Genomic DNA, 24,549 nt, shown 5'->3' on the forward strand with positions numbered 1-24,549 from the left:
TTATGGTTTTTAAAGTCTTTCTCTCTTAGATGCCGTCTTATTGTTCTTGAGCTGTATTCTGCGTCCGTGAGGACCTTAATCTGGTTTGAGGATCGGCTGGTATCATGCCGGACCACCCGTCGTATCCTCCTGCTTAACGCCGGCGAAATTTTCTTGGGCCGACCACTTGAAATTCTCGTTCCGTATCCCTAACGGCATATTAAGAAATTTGCAACAGCAGTTTTACTACGCCCAATCTCAACAGCGATGGCACGTTGAGAGAGACCTTGCTTTTGCAGCTCGACAATTCTGCCACGTTCAAACTCTGTCAGAATTTTAGCCTTTGACATGTTTTTACCCAATGTAACACAGGAGATGTTAGTAGGAGATGTTGACAACGCTAATGCTTGAACACAAATGACTAAATTTTGTTATGTGTTTACCTATTAACGCTTCGTTTCAGTATGGTCTTAAACTTTTGACCAGCTAGTATTTAGACTAATTTCATAGTGTTCACCTATTAAATGCTAAAAGAGTTTTTATTTTCATTCTCCCTTTTCCTATTTTCATCTTTTGAAGCCCTACTAAAATGAGTGGTTGAGTCTAACAATGCAAAATGCATATTTTTCTTTATGTTCATTAGCCTTAAGAATTTGGCCAGCAGTGTATAAGTACTAGCACCATTGTTGTTGTTTTTTTTTTGGTTTGTAAAAACAACAACGAAAAACAAACAAAAAGCACTGCGTATTTGCACATGAATTTCATAATGTGAAATACACTTCCAAACTGCAAAATTTAAGGTTTTCGATGATACAAAATGAAATTAGTAAACACATATAAAGTGCAGTACCGAGACTCGTGTTCGGACATTACACAAGAGCATCGAAGTTTGTTTGTTGTTAACTTGTTTGAAACAAATGCTATAATTATAAATATAATAATACTATATTAAAAAATATAAGCGGTGTCTTGGTAACACATTTAAAATATGTTTTTATTAATAAAGATGTTGTGGATTTTTATGTTTTCTAAGAATTTCAACAAAGAATTTGTGCGCTTTCTGTTAAAGTGAAATAACTTTTAGCATTGTATAACGCGTTTTCAATTTTCCAGGCGGCGTTTAAATATAATAGACTATATGATGCTCCATGATTTTAGCTTGGTATTGAAATCTGATAAATTAAATATGAAATTATACTCTTTAGAAAATTATGTTAGCTAATTTAATTTGATTACCGCTTTTATGTTACAATCTATATGATATTGTGAAATGATAGTGTATCCGTGATGAAATATTTTTTGTATTAAGTTGCCTTAACTTTTGTCTTAAAACCCAAAAATATTGCACTTTATTTTTAGTTTCACATTTTTTGAATGCACACCATAATACTATTACTAATAGTAATAATACAATACTTATCGCAGTGACTCTTAGTTAAAACTTTAACACGTTTAGTGTCAAGTTGGAAGTTAGTAGTAAGTCTTCCCTAGATCTCGTATAATTATTAATTAGCATATAAAAATCTTACAGATTGAGTACAATTTACAAATATTAGTACTGAGTTGTACTACTAGTAGTAGTGAATTTGGTTTTTTTTTCCTGTTGATGGTTGAATAAAAATTATCCAATTTCTTTTTTAATCTTAATTGATAAGACAAGAAGACTATTTTAAATTTAACATAACACAGTTCAGTTGTGAGTCACCAGTTAGTGTCGTGAAGTGTTACATAATTAATTATCTCTTATTGCAAGGTTATTAAAAAACTGCATTGTTCAGAATTCTCATATAACTATTATTATTATATGGTATTTGCCAAGATTATGAAAGAATGTTTTGAATATTCTCATGCTGAGTTGGTGAAAATATCAGACAATAAATTTCAAGGGTTTTATTAGGCCATTCAGTAGATATATCTGTTTAATTATTAAAATATTATAAACATTGGCCTCCACTGCAACTGTCACCTTGGAATTGAACAAATGACATATGCTTATTAGAAAAGTTTCAGAGGAGGGTCATTAGAGTAATTATGGGTATGAAAGCATAATCAGTTACAAAAATAATTTAAGATCTCTATAATTTATTATCTGTTTATAAAAAAAAAAGGCATAAAAGGTAATGTTGAAGTTTTAAAACTATTCAGGGTATTAATAGGTTGAAACCTTCTGATTTCTTTGTGCTCTATTTTGAAGGTAAGAGGTCAGAAGTTTAAGACTTGAATAAGACAAGTTAGATTCCAGTTAATGGTATTTTAGTATATTGAATGAGTTGCCACCAGCAGTAATTGAGACTAGCACCTTACTAGACTTTCAGTTAATTTCATAAAAAAATAAAGTGTAGTTTAATTTTACATTTTAGGAAGGGGGGTTGCATGGATGGTTTTGAAGGATCATGTAGCCCCTTGTTTGTATGTTATGTTGAAATTGTTTGCGTGGATGGTTTTGAAGGATCATGTAGCCCCTTGTTTGTACATTATGTTGAAATGGTTTGCATGGATGGTTTTGAAGGATGATGTAACCCCTTGTTTGTATGTTATGTTGAAATGTTTATGACTATTTCTCAACATTTTTCTTACCAGAGACTGGCTTTCTGTCTCCATGAACTGTGCTGTGCTTGTATTTTTGCACTCAGCTAAAACCTCATGACAACTTACACATGAATATACTTTAATTTTTCCTGTTTGTGAAATCCTGTAGGCCAGCAGGTAGTTGTGATGAACTGGTGTTGGTTCACGAACCTGTGGTTGGAAAATGGTGATATACAATACAGACATTAAGAAGTATTTGGTCATGTACTTCTTTAAGCATGAGTCTTTATAAAGAATAATTTATGTATTTATATTCTAGTTAGAAATCATACTGGCAATTTAGAGGGAGAAACATATTAAGGTAATTATTTGAAAGATCTATTGGGCCTTTGCTGATGTGTGATTTTAGTATAGTGAACAACTGGAGTTCTGAAAGCCTTTTTACAAAAATTTTATTCTTGTTGCAAAGGTTTTCTTGAATTATAAATTATATAAACATTTTCAGTCATTTGTATGATTGTTTTGAATGTCATTACAGTGAGTCTTATTATATAAAGACTGTTGATTTGCCTGAGCTCACTGTTGCACTTAGAATAAGCTACTTAGATTTTTTCTCATTCAGTCTAAAGAGCTTACCCAACCATGGTTGATGTGGCTCTTAAAGAATTGATTTGGCCTGGAAATATTTTATGAATTTTCAACTGAAAAAGGCTTTATGTATATAATGAACTTGCGAGCAAGTTTACTCTTGGCTGGCAAGGTATGGCTGAGAGTAGTTGATGTTGAAAGTTACCATAGGCTTTACGTACTTTTACGTAAAAAAAAATTTGGATTAGTTTACCCTCCAGAGCATTATAAACATTAGAATGTACAAAAGACTGTATTTTATTACTAAAATACACAAAATTGAAAACTTGGTCACAAGGTTTCTTAGGACAAGACGTCACTTGATTAAACCATTGTTCTCATCTCATGGGATTCATTTCTAACTTTCAAGTGTCAAATATTTGGCAACACCTGTTGAAGGGGTTGATTAAATGGTTATGATTTTTAATATGTCAGTTATAAAGTGACACATTTTGAAATGGAAACTAATATTGGGGTAGAGTTGTGGAACTTGTATCGTCAGATGTCCAAGACTAAGTTTTACCATTTGTACAAGTTTTTTTTTATTATTTCACTGATTTTTTCTGTTATTAGAATAATACTCTAGGAAATTTTTTATGGAACCACACAAGTTCCTGGAAATCCTGAACTGTGTAATTGCAATACATACACATAAATATGTAAAAATGCATACTACTTAAACCTTGTACCAGAATTTTATACATAAATTAACTTATTCGCCTAATTTACAAATCTTCAAATTCAGAATAACAAATATATCTAAAACAATACATTATTTTATATACAGTACTTGCCCAGAAGGTTTTAACTTGAGCTCTAGAAATAATATATAATAAAAGTCACAAGAAATTTAAAACTGTTTTATGTATGCAGACATATTAAACACCATTTTAGTTTGTGGCAGCATTTTTGTAAGCCATAATTTCTTTATCAGTTCTGCCTGTAAAATTGTAATGACTGGGTATTAAAAAGTGTAAAATACGTGAAAGAACGTAATGTATGAAAATCTTAGATGCAAAATTTAGTACTTACCATTCTCAAGTAAGCTGACCTGCTAGTGATGTGATAGATGGATATACAGTGTGACTAAAAATGACCATAGATATATTTGTCCAAAAATAAAATAGTTTGCTAAAACTAAATAATCTAATTTTATTTTTGTTAGATTTGCTTATAATGGTTTGCAATGGATTTACTTAATAAATAGCTCACATTTTTCATAGTTTTTTTGTGAAAGCTACAGAAAAAATTATTTTCTCGAAGTGGTAAAATTTGATATGCAGCGTGTTTTGCACCTAAGTTATTTATATATATCAATGATCCATAATACATGGCTTGCAGGCCAAATTAGGTCCATCAGCCCATTTTGTACAGCCCAAATTATAATACGCAACATTAAATTTTGTCTCTTAATTAGATGGAAGTATTTTATATATTATTGAATTCAAGAGTTGCTGCATCTCAGTTTAATATAAATTTTGTTGAATAGTCTTTAGAGTTAATAGAAAATGTTAAAGGCTCAAAAATCTTTCAGGCCAGATATGATTATTTATACTCACATTTTAGCTAGCAATGGACAATGAATGTAGCAATAAAATTTAAATTTAAGTGTTTCATATCTTCTAAATCAGAAACTTTTAAAATGTATTTACATATTGTCACTTTATGAACTTTTAAAAATCATGCCATGCCATGTCTGCGAAATACCACATTTAGATGGAAATCATGTAAACATTTGGGTCATTTGTGCATTTTAGCACAATTCAAGAATTTGTTGGGTGTTTTTCACTGTGATATAAAAGCAAAATTGTAAAATTTATATATTACTTTATTGTATCTGTATTCTGGAACAGAAAGTGAGCAAATAGATTTTTTTTTACTTGCAGTCTGCTTTATGGAAATTTTTTTTTCAAAATCTTTACACTCTTGATTAGGGTTAAGTTTTCTAAATCCAAATTTATTCTATGAAATAATTACTTTTCTCTAAGAGTCACAAATGTGACATTATTTGTTATATAGTTAATATGTAGTTTATATATGAGTTATCATATTAAAATGTCTACTTACTATATAGGTATAAAATTATTAAGGTATGTGATTAGTGTAAGTTTGACACATCTTTGTGTTGTTATTTGGAGTGTTGACTTCTTAGGCTGAATGGCCTTTGGTGAGTTTATTTTGTGGTATACAACTATTGATGTTTTAGTTTTTAGAAGCTATCATTGGTTCACTGCTGAATTTTATGATGTCATTCAATGTAAGAATAAAGGGGATTGTTGTTGTTGTGAATTATATTTCAGAACACAGAGAAAATATGGTGATAGAAAGCCATTTGTCTTGTCAAGTCAGCACTTCTCTACATGAAGTATATATGTTATGTGACATCACCCTTGAATTAAGTTGAAAATGTATGTTAGTATGAATATTATGGAGGTCCTTATTTGAAGCTAAAGTTTCAAATTAAAAATTATAAAGTCCTCTCCCTTTCACAAAATAAATATTGAATGTCAAATTCATTCATCATTTTTTATGATCCTGTACAACTTGAAGGAGGAATTGTTGTTGTTCTTTCTTTCTTTGGTATAATAGCATTATACTTCTCAATAAAGGCCATTACCTGTTCACCATTGTTACTTGCCATATTAAAATGTTGAACTATCTGTATTGCATCCCTTTGGTCACCTCTGAACTCCCTCAACACAGGGACATAATACAGATGATATTTCAAAGCACCTGAAGTAATCTGCTTTGTTTTTTGATTAAATCTTCAGTTGACATGCCCTCATAGTTACTGATGTTCAGCTGGATGTATATTGGAGGCTCATTCCTCCCTTTCTTCTCAGTTAATTCCTTAATCACTGCTCCAGCTCATCATGACCAAAGCTGTGAGCTGTAACAGTAAGACCAGATGTTGCCTTTCTGTCTCTCAACTTGGCCCTGTCCATAGCTATATCTGGACTGATAATATTTTATCTTGCACTGTTTTTAGGTTTAGAATTTGATAATTGTTTAATTGCTCCTCTGTCCTCATTGCTGTTACTGATGCTTTATCCACTAACATCATTATCACTTTTTTCTGATGATCCCTAATAACTGACAGTTTCATACAAGATCTGCTGTTTCTGTTCTGCTTACTATTTCTTGCCCATGCTTGCTTCATCTTTTATTTTTATCAGCCCTAGATTTCTTAAAAAAAAAAAAAGGACATTATCTACTTAGCCTATGTACCCCTGATGTTCCCTTTCCCTCTCAGCAAGGAGAAAGTCCTTGTCTTCTGGGAATTTTTCTGAGGGTTGTGGTACTCTTATAAGTGATGTCAAAATGATGATTTATACTGTTGGCCAATTTTGCTGCCTTCAAGTTGGTAGTAGTATAATGTCCTGGATGAATTATAAATTGAGCCTTGTTCTAAAATACTGATGCCTCCATTATCATGACCTTTGGGCTTTCACAAACTTTCTTATTTACTAATTTGTGATGGCAGAAAGATACACACAGCACTTTCCCATTTGAAGGTAATTGGCATGTGCCTGGCAGTGGTCAGTTGCAAACTCTCTTTTTGTTAACCTAAAGATGAACTTAGGTCAAAATATTGTTCTCTATTTTTAATAAAAGTTTTAATACTCATACCAGTCATCATGAGATATATAATTGGCCTCCTGTTAGTTCAGTTTCTATTGAACCAAGTACCAAAGTAGTCTGTTATCACAATATCAGTTTGCAGTGACATGCCAATATAGTATCAGCTGAAGTGTTACAGAATAATCTGTTTGAATACTTGTATACCCTCACATAAATTCTAGGAACTGTTGTCATGTCATACAGATTACACTGAATTATAAAATGGCAGTATGACTTTTATGCAGAATATTGTTGAAAATTTTGAGTAATTTGTAATGTTTCAGAATATGCTATAACATTTACGAATAATACCGAGTATTCCAGAATTACTTAGAATATTCAGAATATGCAGATTTAATACAAGCTACAAAGTAAAATTTCAACTATCTTGAGTAACCTCTAAATGTTATTCAGTATAAATAACACTTGGTGTAAGTTATTTATTATGTATTAGAATAAATTGAGAGGATAAGAGTATTATAAATCTAAGCTTCAGAAATAAGGGCCATTCTAATGAACATTATAGAAGTGAAGATTTGGAGTAAAATCAACTTAGAATAAGTTCATGAGTAAATGTTTGCACTAAAGTTAGTCCCTTGTTGTCATGATCACAGATTATACTCATCTTAACATTTAAGAACAACAAAAGGCTTGTTGACCCATTTCAGTTGTTGCATCAATGAAACTGATCAGCCATTATTAAGTTAAATCTTTATCAGACCTTCCCTTAAATTTAATGTATCTGCCACAACTGAATGCAACCCATTTAAAAGGCCAACTATCCTGTTAGAAAAGTAAAACTATTTTAGTTGAAGATGGCTCTTACCCTGTTGTATTTAATATATTTTATACCTTGTCACAACATTAGATAAGTGAAAATATGATTCATCAACACTGTCAATTCCCATAACAATCTTAAACATCCCTATCAAATATGATAACTCACATGGATTATCTTAGATTTATTATAATTGAAAGCCATCTGTCATTTCCTTGCCAAACTTACCAAATAATTTAAATACTTATGTAAAGTAGCAACATCCTTCTTGAAAGCCAGAAACACCCAAGACTTTAATGGTATCAACAAACTTATGCAATTTATTAATATATTACATTTTCAACTAATTGCTTTTCATATACCCTTTTTGATTGCCTAATGTCCTGTTTGACCAATCCTCTTTATTTTCTATAATTTTCTAAGTCTTCCATCATAGCAATCAAAGAAACTTCTTATTGAAAATGTATTCACCTGTAACTTATCACTTGCTGATAAATCGTAAAGAATACAGTATCTGTTGGGGTAGAAATTAAGCTAGTTAAATAGATTGAGAATTTTTGGGTAACAGAAGGAAGAAGGTTATTTTAATGGAGTGAAATAACAGTGGATTAATGTTACGAGTGATGCACCTCAAGGTTCTCTTCTGGGCCCTTTATTAGTTCTCATTTGTACTGATTACATTGATAATGGAATAACTAGAAAAATTAAGTTTGCACAAATCAAATATATGAGTATTCCAAACTGTACTGAATATGCTCTAGTTTTGCAGTAAAATATTTTGACAGTTTGGTGAGATGGATAAACATATGGCAGCCATGATCCTTTTAAATGAAATGAAAGAAAACTAAAACATTTTATTGTTATTTACCATAATTTTACTTCAAAATTAGTCATACTTTTGCAGTAAAATGGACATTTATATAGTTATAGATATTTGATTAGAAATTTTTCAAGATATAGATGGTGGAATGGCAACTGAAAATAGTGATTCAGAGAGTACCAATGGATGGACACTTTTATCAACTATGAAAGATGAACAAGAGGTAACTTAAGAAAAGTTCTTTTTTATGGTTTTACCTTTATCCTTTGGAATAACAAATATACAAGTAATTCTCTGTATTATGGATGTTTCAAAATATGAAACAAATTATCCTATATACATATACTAATTTATATTCATTAAATTCAGTTTATAAAAGTTGTTACTTCCAGTGGTTGTACATCACGGATGGAGAATTGCTTTTCGTTACTAATACCTCTAATACATAATACATAAAAGGATGTTTAATAATTTGAAACATTTTAACATTTAGTTCAGTTTCTGCACTTCATGAAGTATCAATGTGTTCAGGTCATAAAATGCCTTCAAATTCCATAAAACCTGAGCTTATGCTATAGCAGATAAACACAAATTGTAAGAAGTTACACACTTAGAAACTCAAGTGTATTACATATTGTTGAATTTAAAGATTTTCATATTTGTTAATACAGTATTAACAGAAGTTTAAAATTTTTTCAACTTGTTCATTATCAATATTGCATAAATTACAGCAAGTAAGAGTAATTTGATTATCTAAGATTCTTTATGTTCATCAGTTTTAAATCTAGATTACATGTGTGCACATTATGTTTGTAGCCATTCAGTGTTGGTATAATAATCATTCAACATTGTATTTCATCTTTTATCAAATTAAATGCTTTCATCTAGTGTAAACTTAGAATTCACTCAGAATCTGTTGTGTTTTATCTTAATTAATAATTGTATGTGTGTATGCATGTCTACACACACAGGAATATTAAGTATTGAAAATTCAGCATAAATATAAAGCAGTTAAATATTTCTAAACACTTGTATACATGTTTAAGTATGTACATGTATACCAGTATCCAGAAAGAAAAAAAAATCTTATTTACTCCCATTTTGCTTATCAGCAAGTATGAATATTACTCTGTACATGGAAAAGCTATCTGACTTTATAAATGATAAAGTGATGTGGCATACACTCTGTAGTAGTTTATCATGCCATTAAGAGCTGAAGTTGATAGCTGGATACATGAGTGTGTATATACTGTATTTATGTACATATTAAATTACATGCTGATTGCTGGCCAGTCTGAAATTATAAATGTAAAGTAACATTTAAAAATAGAGTTATTGTATTAAATATGTCAGAGAAGCATCTCTCTAAGTATCCACAAAATATCAAAAATGTTAATTTTGTACCTTTTTAAAAATTTATTTAAAATTAGTAATGCATTTTACAAACTTCTGTTTCTAACATTCATAAAACTTTTCTAACTAATTTAATTATTCGATTGAAAATGGTTAAAAAAATTAAGGGAAACAAAAAACATATAAATACATTGTTTATTGCTTGTTATCCTGCTTTTATATATGAAAGATTATATGCCATACTACAGTGGTTAAATAAGTATTGTGAATAACAGTAAGCTAGTACATGAATCTTTGTATACTTGTACTGATGTACAATACATAAACGTAGTTGTATTACAACATACTTTTGTTCCATACAATATATATACATATATATACTTAATTTTTTGTAGGTCTAACCCCAACACACACACACACATGTGAAAAATATATATGTATAAGTTCTTGATGTAAACAGCTCAAATGTATTCAGTATCACCTAACTTACTTAGATAAATTTAACTTATTTTTGTATGTTATATATAATATATACCATGTCTTTATTAATAGGAGTTGTTAAACAAAATCATAAATGTATGTGTAAGAAGGGCAGTGGAGAGAGACTTAAATTGCTGTTTACCTAGTACTTGTGGCTGTAATATTATGTTTTGGCTCCGTAAGTCAACTTGACATAGTCCTCTCAACCGTTTTACATATCTTTATAATAAACAACTTTAATAATACTGGATAATTTTTCTCAGTGAGAGTTCCATACACACAATATTAGGCTTTGATCGGTCATTATATTGTAATATCAGTGTATATATAATAAACAGTTGCATGTTAATTAAGTCAAACAGTTTCAGACAGACATTTTTTAATTTTATGTAAACCAAATTTTTATCATAATGTTATTTTTGAAAAATATAATTGCAGCAGACATATGGAATATAACCAGTCTTTTATATCTCAAGTTCTACCATAGAAAGAATAAAAGGTTTGAAGTATTGGTTGTGTTTCTTACTAACTATTTAAAAGATGTAGGAAAAAATATACAGTTTTTTGTTGTAATATTTGTAATGCTATAACCATTATAACTGAAATACAATGTTAATTTATTATGATCTGTTTCTTATAAATTGATGCCTGAAATGAGTCTTGCATGACCAGGTGGTTATGGCACTCAGTTTGCAGTCTTATTAGAGTTACAAGTTCAAATCCCTGTCTCATCAAACATGTTTGTCTTTTTAGCCATAGAGGCATTATAATGTGATGGTCGATCCCACTATTTGATAGTAAAATAGTAGTCCAACAGTTGGCAGTGTGTGGTAATAGCTGTTTTATCCTGTATTTCGCTGCTAAATTAAGGATGGCTAGTGCAAATACCCTTATGTAGCCTTTCATAAACAAAGCTTGAAATCATTAGTCTAAAGCATAAAAATCATAAACAAATTGAAAAATTGCTAATGTAGTTCAGACTTCTCTGATATATTAAGTTTAGTTAAAAAACAAAGTATAAATGTAGCAAAAGAGTGGGTGAAAAATAATTTGGTGAACAAAAAAACTTCTTTTATTTAGTGTTAATATTTGAATTTTTTTTTTTATTTAATGGAACACATTTGAGCTGTATTCATACATTTTAGAAGACAGATGGAGATGGTATACTATGACTATAAGCCAAAAACTTTGATATTATTTAACTAATATATAAACAAAAATATATTTAATATTTTTGAAAACCATGTAGCAGAAACATTTCACAACTTTAACCAAGCCTAATTTAGAATCAGTATTGTGTACAAAAATAACCATTAAATCAGTATCACCTCAAATCTGATTTATTTAGTGGGTGTATGTTTACAGTACATGTCTTGATACAAATAGCATAATATTTTACAGAGGAGTAATGATGAAGACCTCAATGAAGAAGGGCTTGTTGAATCAGTTAAGGAGAAATCTGTTGAGAGAGACCAAGTGTAAGCTGAAGTTAAAATTAGAAATTGTTTCAGTTATTTTCATCATCAATTTTCTGATTATGAAAGTGCTGTTAAACAGCTGTTTCAAACTAATCATATTTTGAGCAGTTTACACAAATGTTTCATTTAAAACATTGACAAAACAAAAATGGGACTTTTTTTTTTTTTAAGAAGTGAATCATTTTAAATATGAATAGTACTTCTAGTTAATTTTTCTTGGGTTTCAGAATGCATTATCAATCTATGAGAATTACAAGCTAAGTCACAAATCCTTTTACCAGCTACTTTTAAGATCTTTTTTTTTTTTAATTTTGTTGCTATAGGCAAACTGTTACTCTGCACTTATCACCAATACCTGTGATGGGTACAGCACATTGTATAGGTTTTTGCTTAACTATATATAAACAAACAAAATATTTATCACAAAATTCATGAGACTAAAAATACTTTAAATATTTCCATCAGTTTTCTATAATTATCATCTTTTTACTGTTAATTCAGTTCAGTAAATCAACAGTGCTAAGCCAAAAGGTTAAACTTTTTAGAATGTTGCAATCCATATATGTTTTTCTTTTTGAGATAGCTTACATTTTCAACTTTGATAGTAAAAAAAATTACTTTTCATTTTGTGTTAAACTTTGCAAGATTTCAATTGATAGAAGAATGTTAGATGTGATATATTTTTAGTTAAAGGACAAATATGTTAAACTCTATATGTATTTTGGAAAAGATACATACTATAACTCTAAATTTATTATGATTTTCATACAGTTTAGCTTTTAGTAGATATTAAACATTGATTGTACATTAAAACATGAAAAAAAACTACTTAAAAATTTTATCTGAACATTCAAAAGTTTTAGTAAGTCAGTCTAAGTGAGTAATTTGTATGGCTTTTTAAACACCTCTAAAATTGGTTTAAAAAGGTTCTGTTAGACAGTACATCTGGAATAAAATGTTTGTGCACAAAGAAACTGTAACAGATTGTAGTTCTCTGGGCACAAAAGTCAAATAGCTGTAATGAACTATATGTAGAAAAAGATTTGTTGTTACTGGCTATAACCATGTCTGTCAGTTGTTTAAAGTTGATTAGCAAAACAATCAAAATTTGGAGGGTAATTCTGTGGTGGGTTTAATAAATGTAATGATATCCCACCCTATTTGTAAGGTAGGAGATGCAAAATTATAGATTCTTGCTTGTAGTTATGTTTCTGATTGGTTGTAACAGTGAAGTTAATTTTAGGGAATCCTGAAGGGGAAAAATTGGAGCTCTGAGTAAAATAGCAACTGAGAATTTGAAAATGTTATTTTTGAAATTAAAAATTTCAACTTGGATAATAAAAAAAGTCTGAATTCTTAAGCATTTTTTCATGCTAAGTTTATTGATGCATATTAGTAATGTAGTTGTTCAGTTTACTATTAAATGTCACTGTAGAAGGTTGTATTGGAAGGGTTAAATTGAATTTTTATTGAAGATATAAATTGAACAGAATCTTGGGCCCCAATAGAGCATAGCACTTGTATGTAAAATAGGTATTAATTTTGGACATATATATGCATATATATATATATATATTTATACAGTGCAATGCTTACCCCCTTCTTAAAATTAGCTATTCCTGTTCAGTGTCTGCCCTTCATGTGTGAACTTTTTCTTTGTGCATGCCACAAGCCTTCTTCTCCACGTTATTGTAATTGCAAGATTCCAACATGTCTCTCTTGCAAATCATCATGCATTACATCCTCACCAGTAGTCTCATGTCATGTTCATGTGATGAATATGACTCCCTCTACACTCTTCTACTGAACTATCACTTCTCATTTAGTACTGTTTGAGTTTAGATGTGCTCTTTTGTATGGTTCAGGTTTGACTTTGTTTTTCCTCACAAAGTGGTTACTTTCATCTTAATTTCCATTCATTCAGCTTTATTAATATTTGTCAAATAATTCTAGTTGTCTTATTTCTGTACTCAATTTTGATGAACCTTTCCTGTATAGTGAATTTTGAAGTTAAAGTTACAGCTTTGGGTGTTACATCAGTGACAAGCATTTTTTTCTTGGGCCTCAGGTAAAGGCAACCTGAAAATAGATTTATTTGTTTTTATATGTTGAGAGTTCAAAGTTGCATGGACAATCTTTATCCCCAGACATAACCCAGGCTTGTTTTGATCCAGTTGGGTATGTGTAGACTTACATGGACTTTGATCATCTTTTTCTGCCTCAAGAGTTTGCCATTCCTTCACAATTTCCACCTAAGAAGTCTCGTAGGCCTAATTTGGTTCATGTGGATTTTGTGTCTCAAGTTTATGATTTATCCATTTCACCAATTTCTCATTCACTTATTTTTACAGCTGGAACAATCTTCTCAACCCTTTCTGGTTTTTTTTCCCCTTCCCTGATATTGTGGTTCATCCTGATCAATCTCCCTTGCAATTAAGTGAGAAAATTAGCATGCAGCATCACCCAAGGACTTCTGATCAGTTTACCCTTTTTCCTCGTCATACAGTCTATCCATTTTTATATCAGCACTTGTTAAGTTCCTTATTATCTATTTCGGTGCAGTTCCCAATTTAAATGTCAATTTTACCTGGACACAATATTTTTGCTTGTGTCATACCCTTTCCAGTCTTGTGTAGTATCATTCTTCCATGCACTTCCTATCTGAAGCTTTCCACAGAAATCCTAATGGATTTTCTGTAAATACCTTTCCCTTCTCTCCTCCATTTTAGCCTGCAAAATATTTTCAGTTCTGATGTTATGTACATGGTTTTTTTGTTGTTGGGATCTTATAGGTTGTGATGCCATATTGGCTCAGATCCATTTATCCTTGATATAGCTCAGGGATTTACATATGGTCACATTTTTTAGATGTTATGCCATTGATGTGGTGCCAGAAACTATCAAGTTTTGGGTGCCTTGGTGTACCAAAAATCCACCCTTACAAATATTGAAGGCTGTTTGTTTCAGTTAGAGCCTTGTGTCCCACCAATTTTTCTTTCTCAACCCTTACTTGTTCCTTCTACTTGGAATTTTTTTTTTCTTTTGAAGTGAATGTCAGTCAAGCACTGCCTTATCCTTTACACCTTCATTCAGTGCAACTTTCGTTTCACTGTGCCCTTTTGTCTGCTCATGAGTTTTGTTATTTTTGGGATGTTGTTTTTCATAATATCACTAGCTCATCTGAGATCCCTTCAGTGAGCATTTGTGAACAATAAAACCTCGCTTGAGATCCTCTTTCCACCTCTCCTTTTTCTTCTTTTCATCAGTGGGCATGCTGCTTACTCCACTATGACTGAATCTACCCTTTTCATTGATGCATTTCTTCAGAAATGGAGGGCATGGATTGATCATCATAAAGTTTTGGACTGTTAGTCTCTGGGTGAAAGGGATTTGTAATTCATTGTTCTTGAACTTTTAGCTGTACATCAGGCATAATGTCAATTCTTTCTTCTCACACAACATTGTCTGGCAATGGTTCTTTTGAATAATTCTACGGTGTGGCACATATCAGTCATCAAGGAAGCATCCAATCTAGAGATTTGTGCTTTTGAGTGTTAGATCTGATATACTGGGCCAACACTTCACTTTTTTCCTTTCTTCTCATCCTCATTATCAATTGGAGAAGATTCTGCAATCTGGCATTTGGACACCACTTCCAATATGTTCTTTTCCCACTATCTCCATCATATCACATTTTTCTCTTTCTCAGAATTTTGTCTACCATCTGTGGCTATTCTTCAGACTTCTATACGATTATTGCTGGTAATTTTTATTCATACTTTCTTTCAGGGACCTTTATCAAGTTTTTAACACATGAATCCTGCTGGGTGGTGAGTGGTGCCTTACCAGGTATTCTTCAAATCTGCAGTGTACAACCACTTTGACTTGTGCCTTATCTTTTCTGGCTTCACATGATCACCATGAAGACAAGATTGCTTGAATGTGAATGCTCTTCCAGTATTTTGCTTTGTAAATGGTGGTTGTGTTTTGCAGGTGTACATCTCATAATACCCTCTTATTTGCAATAACTAATACATCAGGGTTAGATATCAGAATCCAATTCACCTCTTTCATTGGGAGACCTCATACTACCATCATGTGAATGTTGGTACCTCACAAAAAGGTTTTGGATTAGAGTAAACCAATCAACATAAATCCTCATATGAGTTCAGGTTGTCTATCTTCCATGATTTCCACTTTTTGTGTTGTGAGTTGCAACTATAGTACTTGGGATTGGTCCAGTGCTATCCTTGGCTATCTTTCCTTCTTTTCTTGCAGGGATGTTATTGACATTTGGATGATCTCCCTTTCTGTGCCATGGTTGAAGGAGCTGATTCAGTGTGCTAGACATCCTCTTGATACTGGAATTGAAGTTCCCAGATAGAAAGCTCATAGCTAATCCACTTGTCATACCAGAGAATTGGAGCGGCTCTTAATATCTGGTTCTTGAGTTTGATGAGGACAGTATGTAGTTGATTTACGAAGTACATGTACTCCACCATAGCCTAGCCATTCTACACCCAGAAGCACATCTTTATTTATCCATCTTTCTCATTGTGAGATTGAGTTGCAATATCTTTTTTTTTGTTAGGATTACTCGTTTACCAAATTCTTTCCCACTCAGATGTGCTTCTCTCATTTTCTGCTTTTATATCTTATAAGTTTCACAAATGGGTGAAGAATATACCTGCCCCAGAAGTAGTGCAGTTACCCTCTTCTAATCTCCAGATCCAAATGACTTTTGTCATTCCCTTGTACCAGTGCCTCCTCCTTCTCAATGTGGGATTCTAACTAATATTTTGAGGGGCAGTTAGTACTATGTTGGTATTTATAATTTGCCTAGACTGAAAACATATTTCCAATAGGTACTAACCTCCTCTCAGGCTTCCTTTCCATCTTTCTTTGGTGCTGACATTCTCTATCAAACTATTACTTTGCAGTTTGGCAGAGAGAGTCACGTGTCACATTAGCATGTCATGCTTCTATTGGTGATTATGTGATGCATGATGATTTGCTTTAGAGACATGTGTGAATCTTGTAATTCCAATAAGGGAGAGTGAAAGGCTTGTGTTGTGGCATGCATGAATAAAAATTTTGCATATAGAGGACAGCAGTAAATGAGAATAGATAATCTAGTGAGAGTAGGTAAGTACTTATCAGAAATACATTTCCAGAATAGAAAAATTATAACTTTTCATTTATCTCTGTCTGTATGACCTATTGTCTGGCACAGTAGACAATGAACCTAAGAGTTCTTTTCTCATGTTCATTTGCAGCAAAATTGCACTGCACACTTTGAGATCATAAGTGCATTATAAAAGTAATTGGTAAATCACACTATTTGATTACAGTAACCTAACTGGTGGTAATTGCTGTTGACTAGCTGCCTTCCTTCTAGTTTTCATCAATTCAAAATTAAAGATAGATAGCACATATAGTCCTTGTGTAACTTGTGCACATATCCATAAAAACAACCAATATTTTTTATTTCTTTTACAATGTTATTTAATGCTCAATCTTTCAGCATCAATCCATTAACTTCTGTTACTTATTGTGAAGTTAAAACTTCAAACAATGTTTTATTATACAGTAGGTGTAAAATTGAACATATAGATTCTATTGTAAATTTTTCACCATGTTTGATGTTTTAAAAGTATCATGCACAGTACACAATTATTTGTAGGCTTACAATTGTATAAGGAGCATTTTTGTATTCTTTTCACTGATGTTAATACTAGAGATAAATGTAGGTTTAAAGGTGTATTTTGGAAAATTTTAGATTTGAAGTAACTCATTCTCTAATGCGTTAGGCTCTGGTTATTTGAAATAAGGTCTAAAATTTTCAAAACAAAATATGTATCAGGTTTTATAGATGCAATGTTACAAGTAATTCTGTTTTTGTTAGAGTAAGGCAACTGCTAATTCTTTTCTAATGAAGTAAATGAGGTTGGAAAAAAAATTAAGCAAATGAAGCATGTCAGCAAAACCCAGTTTATAAGAATATTGTTTTTCAAAAATACTTTTATGATCATGTTAAGTAAATAACTATTGAAATAATTGTGAAAAATACCAGGAAAAAGTGCTTTTTTGGTAGTATGTACATATGAAGAGCTATAAATTAATTTTAATTTATTTAATGTATTTCTGTGCAGAATGTTTTATTAGACAGTATATGATTTTATTTGTTTTTAAACCCACAGAACAGGACCAAACATACCAGAAGTCACTGTATCTGAGGCAAAAGAAGAAACACAAACATCTGAGGAAGGGTCCTCTAATAAGCAGACTGAACTTGCCGTCAAAGAAGATTCATCATTGGAAGTCTGTAAGGAAAGTCAGGTTGAAGTAATGGAAGATGAATGTCAGCAGGTTAATGAAACTAATCCACCACGAGAGTTACTAGTACCATCCAATCATTCAAACTGTAACGTTCCCAACCTCACACGTAAGAAAATTTCAAACATAACTTTACTTCCAACATGACATAATTGATATAGAATTTTCTATCTGTATTCAGCAGCACTTTGGCTTGTTTTCAGTATCACAGAAGATTATTGTACTTAAGAATTTTATTTCCTGTTGATTCTTTAACACTAAAATTTCAATATTAGAGAGAGAGAGAGAGAGCTGTAATTTTCATTTTTAACAGTATCTTTATTGAAAAGCCAAAAAAGGAAAGTTATGCTATTTACACATTATGTTGACATTTTATATGTAAAATGTAGTCATTAAAATATGAATATTACTATTAAAATGCAACATTTAATTTTTATTGAAAGAACAAAATACTAATAGTCTAATAATAAACAGACAAAAATAAACTTTTTTTTTCAGGATAACACATACCAAATGTATATTTATATGTGTCATTTAACCCTGACTTTACCATCTCAGCATTTTACTAGTAACAATTAACATGCAGAGTGGACTTTAACTGTTGAATGAGAGTGTTACGTTTGTAAAACTAATAACAGTTCATATGTTGTGGTTACTTGCTAAGTAACAAAGAACAATGTTTATTAGGTGACAGCATGGTGGTTAGGGTGCTCAAGTTGCAATCAATGTATCTCGAGTTTGAATCCCTATTGCTGAAAATGATCATCCTATATGGTCATCATCTGAGTGTAAAAATTCTTGACTTCCAAAATTATATTAAGTGAAAGTTTTTTGACTGAACAAAATTATGAACATAAACAACTCAGTATGTTGTAGTACTCCTCCCTGCTTGTAGAGTACAAATGGAAGCTACTCCGAACTTATCTATTTTTAGTCACAATTTTGCTCCAGACACAGTTGTAATGTCTCTGAACTTTGTTGTTTTCTGTGGTTAGTAAGTGCTTTATATTTTAAAGTGGTTTCAGTGGGACTATCTCTGGCTTGTTAGTTACACATGAAAATAGATAACTTAGAAATATAAGTTACCCCTTTCTGTTAAATGGTTCTTGCTTCCTGTCATGGCTACTTTAGCATTCAAATAAGTTTAAATTGATTTAAATTTGTAATATATTTCAATACAAAACTAATTTTTGGTAAGAATGGCCTTGACATTTGGTGGGTGAAGTGGTCACTTGTGCTTTGGTCCAGCAGACAGTGCAGAGTTAATTGGTTATATTATACAAATGAAGAGCTTTTATATTGACTCTAATATCTTATCCAGTCAACAGAAATTTGTGCACCATATTTTTTCAATAAAAGTTTGTTTTTGTTTGAAAAACATCCTGCACTAATTTTTTTCATTTCAAGTTAAATGTGATTTACCTTCTTTACAAATCTTAAGATTTTGATCTGTTTTATGATTTTAATAGCACATAAAAGCCAAGTTAGCTGTTTTTAAGTGGGTCTGTTTGTTAGCAGTTGTATAAAAGTAGTTGGATTATGTTAACTTACAAATGCATTTTGTATAAGTAGGTACAAATTAAACATGCTACACAGTTTATTTACTATGACAGCTATGGACTACCCAGCCACTGATAACATCTGATAAGGTTTAGGGAGTTGAGCTAGAACTATTTTAAAGTAATTGTGAGGTAGTGTTTATGTGATGATTATTTATTAATTAGTTTTACGTATTACGAAAAATTTTCTGGTGAACTGGTAAACTTGTTTTTGCATGTTTTGGGTACACACATAACCTGGTAAGGTGTTGTTTTTTATACCAAAAACCAGTAATATGTTCTGCCAAGAGAACTTTTAATTGCAGCAGAGATAGATTACAACAATTTCATGAACAATGAAGGGATTGAAGTAATTAATGAAGATCTCTCAGATGCTTCTTCACTTTCCCCTATCCGTGAGGAATTACCAGCTGATGTAGACATGAAACCAGGAGTTAAACACTATGTTCACACTCGTAACACCCGCTTAAATGTGATACTGAATCTTATTGTGGCATTGGCAGTTACTGCAGTGATTGGACTTGGTGTGGGACATTTCCTAGGTAGCTATAGATTGACTTTTGCTTTTTTATTTGATAAACCTTGTAGAATATGGTATTGATATTGTTTGTTTTTATCTTAGTTTATATGGAAAATGATAGTTTTAGAATTTTGTGGAAAGGCAGGTGTTTAAAAGATGGTGTGTTAGTTTTTATAGATATAAGATATACTTAAAAGTAGCTTTTTTTATTTTTACTTTTGTATAAAATGTATATATTTTTACAATCTCTCCTTTTCTTGAACAACTTTAAAACACTTAGATATTTGTAAAAGAGTCTAATGGTAATTTTTAATTAATTCCTATTTGAACTGATGAGCACCTTTTCAGTATCAAATATAGACATGCATATCAAATTTTAACCTTTAAGCAAAAATAATGATTCTAACTGTTTCAACAATTTTCTAAGCAGATTATTTTACAATTGATATTTTGTAGCATTTATTTAGTTTCATTCACAAAACCAAATGATGAAACTTGTACATAAAAAAAAAGAGAGAGAGAGAGATTGTAAAGAAATGTTTTACTATTCCCAAATTATTGTTTTTATTTAGTAAGAAACCATATTATCATCCTTTGAGAATACGGTTCCCAAAGTTTGGTAGTTTTTTTCTATGTGATTTTCCTTCTCTTTCTATACCTTATTAGGATGCTTTATCATTCTCATTTGTTTATGACCTCACAACGTGTAGTCAAAACAAAATTAATATGGATATACTTTTAAAATAGCTACAAGCAAGTTTTAAATATTATTGGATGTACTTACATCAGTATGAAGTGAAAAAGGTTTCAAGAAGCCACTTATTGTTTAGTGGAAAACATGTAGACCCAGCTCGTGCAGAGTAAAACATTTAAATGTTTAGAAGACTTAGGAACAAACCACAATTCTGGAAATTTCATTATCATCTCTGTACACATTCTTTTCATACCTAAAAATATTTTTATGCTGAATTACATTTGTTTGGAAACTGTAGAAATCTTATTCTATGACAAGACATCAGGTAAGCCCTATTAGGTTTAGAGAGTACAATAGGTAATGGCAAAATATTCTGCTGATTCAGAACTTTATTTGTTGATTTTGAAAATTTCAAATTATCAAGGTTATCGTACTGAAAGAATACAGATAGATAAAAGTAATTTATTGAAAGAAAATTGTGTTTATCAAATATAAGTCGATTTTGTTAACAGAAATTTTGTTGTGTAATCTCAACTGGTGCTGTTGTAATTGGGCAAGTTAAGTCACCAATAAAATTTTGTCACTTTTTGTCATGCTTTTACTGATGTTATTGTAGAAGTAATTTCTGCAATGCTGAAAAATCAAAATAAGTATTAATGAATATTATTTAATTTCACACTGATTGCTTATATAAAATGGAACTTTCTGATTAGGATGAAAATGTTGAAATTCTAAACAAAACAATCAGTGATTTTTTTTATTTTCAAAACCGCATCTCACAACATTTTTTTAAAAGCTCACAACATAAAAAAATTATAGACAAACTAACTCAAATTGTACAAATATTTTAATTAAAACTAATTATTTAATGTCCTAAGTTTCATGCAATTTAGTCTGGTATTTTCATTCTCAGAAGAAAAAATCAATAGATAACTTGCCTAATTAATTTTTCTTTTTTTTATTTCATCTCTGTCTTTGCATCATCTTCATTTTCTGTTTTGATGCTCCCTCCTCATTTGAGTTGATATCCTTTGATGGCAACTGGGCATTTCATTGTGGTTGGGATGCCAGACTGTGTATTCTAGTATCCATTGTTTGCATCCTTTTGACACTAAAAAAAAACGTAATATATTCTATTTAATAATCATCTTTTAGTCAACCTCCTGCCTTGGAAATGGAATACTAGAACAACTTGTGAAATAATTAAGCATGTCAGTGGAAGTACTGTCTGTCATGAAACAGTATAAATAACAGTATATTTTTCTCTTAGGTTGGTCAAATCAGTGGTGGTATCAGAAACAGGTGACCCGCAGTCAAGTCCTTAAACTAAAGCAGCTGGAAGAAGAATTGATCCAATGTATGAAACAAGAGAATCAACTGGCATCAGAGTTTCAGGGCTCTACAGTATGTAACACTAGGTTATAGAAGAAATATGTTGCATGAAACTATGGCCTAGTGCCTAATATACTAGAATATTTATCCTAGCATCCTAGAAACACATATTTTGGGCTGCATTATAATAGTGTTGGTGAATTCCAACTATTCAATTAGAGTAACCCAAAAATTATCCATGAGTGCTATTGACTAGCTGCCTTTCCTCTTATCCAGTGTTTCTCAAATGATAGGTCATGACCTCTCATTGGGGTTGCAAACAGTTTTCTTGAGAAGTCACAAGCTGTCTGTGCTAATTCGACTTTTTGAGTCCTAGATGAGTCTGAGAGGCACACATCACTCTTGTTTATAAACTATGATGCTCTGTGCCAAAAAACATCAAGAATGGTTTCACCCTTTTAGAAATGATGGAGGGCCATGATGTCCAAAGCTGGCTGAGAAATACTGCTCCAGAGTGTAGGTTCCAAATGAGAGATGGCTAGTGCAGATATACCTCTTCTAGTCTTACACAAATGTCCAAAACAAACAAACCTGTCAGTGACCATTACAGCATATTTCAAATAGGACAATCTACATGTATGGTTAGTTTAAGGTATAAAAAAAGTAGGTTTTAGTTAAGTAACACTAATTGACTAATTATAGTTCTCTTCACATGTGAACAAAGTAATAGAAACATAAAATCTTATGACTTTATTGCTCTAATGTTTATCAGGTCCTAAAGGTCAAATCATGAGGTAGTTACAAGCAATACACTTCATTTTACTTAAACAGTTGTGTCAAAATAAAAAAAAAATACATTATCATTTTTCTAATATGTCAAACAGTTGTGTCCAGTATAAGTGAATAAAAATTGAGTTATGATAATTGTTTATACATCCAGTAATATACTTTTGAGATATATACTTGTGGGAAAATATTTTCTCTGCTGTGGTACAAATGGAATTAGGTTATGCCACAAGTGATATATTACTAAACTTTGATCATGGTAGCTGTCTATAAGTAAAATGTTTAAGGATATGTTTTTCTTCTGGTGTAAAGAAGGAAGTACTTTTTTGTTTTGTATAATATAAGAATTAGTCAAAAGCTTTAGACACTGTAATTAAACACTCATAAAAGTGGCTTTATTATTAATGACAAGTCAAAATATATCTTTTTGAATTTCTCATTTTCAATCTCATAAATTGGCTGTCATCAATCATTTTCAAGTGTTAGGTTTTTCTTTCAACTACTTATTTTTTAAATTGGCATGAGGTAAATAACCAGTCCTTATAGAAAGTCATACTAACATACAATTATGTGTAATATTATTACAAAAATTCTTTTTTGTTGTTTTTGTATCTTGCTACATTTTGAACTAATCATTTGGCTCTCTTCAAAATGTTTTTTTTTTAATTAAATGTTCTAGGTTTGCTATAAGAACTCAGAATATTGGAAACAAAGGTTTGAGGAATTATTTGATGAAAGTGAAGACCTAAGAGTACTCATGGAAAAGACTCAAGATCACCTACGAAAACAAAATCTGGGCATGATACCATTATCCCCTGTCTCAACTAACTGCCCATCTGATGTCAGCGAAGAGTTTCACAAGCTGAGGCTTGACTTACTTGTGAAACAAATGGAACATTTAAGGGTGAGGCATATTTGTTTTTTATGTATTTTTTGTTTGTGTTTTTGAACTTGAAAAGTAATGATGATTTATTAATGTGCAGAACAATATATGTATGAAATATTTATGGTGAGATATATATTTAAGAATTAAGTGGATGTCATGCTCAGTACAGATGAGCATACAGTAAAATCATATATTTAATTTATAGACTTAATGTTATTACTACAAGGTTGGCACCAGTCTGTTTCCATTGTAATACTTACCTATTCTCACAGGATTAGCTATTCTCTTTCATTGCTGCCCTCTGTATGTGAACTTTTTACTTATGCTTGCCACAAGCTGCCTTCTCCCTTTTATTAGAATCAAGTGATTCCAATGTATGTCTTATGTAAATCATCATACATCACCTCTTCATCAATTGGAACATACTAGTATACTCACAGCACTCCCTCTCTGCATCTCTACTGAACTACCTCTTCTTGATTGGCAGCACTTGTATTTGGCCTTTTTTTTTTTTTTTTTTCATTCTTTACTGTTTAACATTCATATTCACTGTATTCATGAAGTTGTCTTCATTTATTGCAGTCTATTCTATTCACATTCCAAAGCTGATGTTATCACTTTGGTTGGTCATTCGATAAGGCTTAACATGGTTAGTCCTTCATTAGTTTAACTATGATATTTCCTTACTGTTATATCATCATTTCTATTTCATTTCATTAATCTTTTTTTCTTCACTTGTGGTTGGTGGAACCTCTGAATTGGGACCCACAC

The 24,549-nt window shown here is 31.2% G+C and overlaps 1 protein-coding gene across 6 annotated transcripts in view; it reads left to right on the forward strand.

The window, feature by feature from the left end:
• Positions 1 to 1,054: 1,054 nt before the first annotated feature.
• LOC143240096 (uncharacterized) overlaps positions 1,055 to 24,549 on the forward strand; it is a 36,706-nt gene continuing 13,211 nt past the window's right edge. The window contains exons 1-7 of one of the 6 annotated variants that reach the window (XM_076481950.1): positions 1,055 to 1,141; positions 8,489 to 8,577; positions 11,589 to 11,665; positions 17,866 to 18,110; positions 19,866 to 20,102; positions 22,045 to 22,178; positions 23,572 to 23,796. In XM_076481950.1, coding sequence (XP_076338065.1) covers positions 8,503 to 8,577; positions 11,589 to 11,665; positions 17,866 to 18,110; positions 19,866 to 20,102; positions 22,045 to 22,178; positions 23,572 to 23,796 — 993 coding nt within the window. In that variant the 5' untranslated portion in view covers positions 1,055 to 1,141; positions 8,489 to 8,502. Of the gene's footprint in view, positions 1,142 to 1,494; positions 8,578 to 10,625; positions 10,687 to 11,588; positions 11,666 to 17,865; positions 18,111 to 19,865; positions 20,103 to 22,044; positions 22,179 to 23,571; positions 23,797 to 24,549 lie in introns of those variants that run through there. The other 5 variants (XM_076481952.1, XM_076481951.1, XM_076481954.1 and 2 more) reach the window with 5 other exon arrangements.

This window comes from Tachypleus tridentatus, chromosome 13, assembly GCF_004210375.1.
Source record: "Tachypleus tridentatus isolate NWPU-2018 chromosome 13, ASM421037v1, whole genome shotgun sequence".
NCBI lineage: Eukaryota > Metazoa > Arthropoda > Merostomata > Xiphosura > Limulidae > Tachypleus > Tachypleus tridentatus.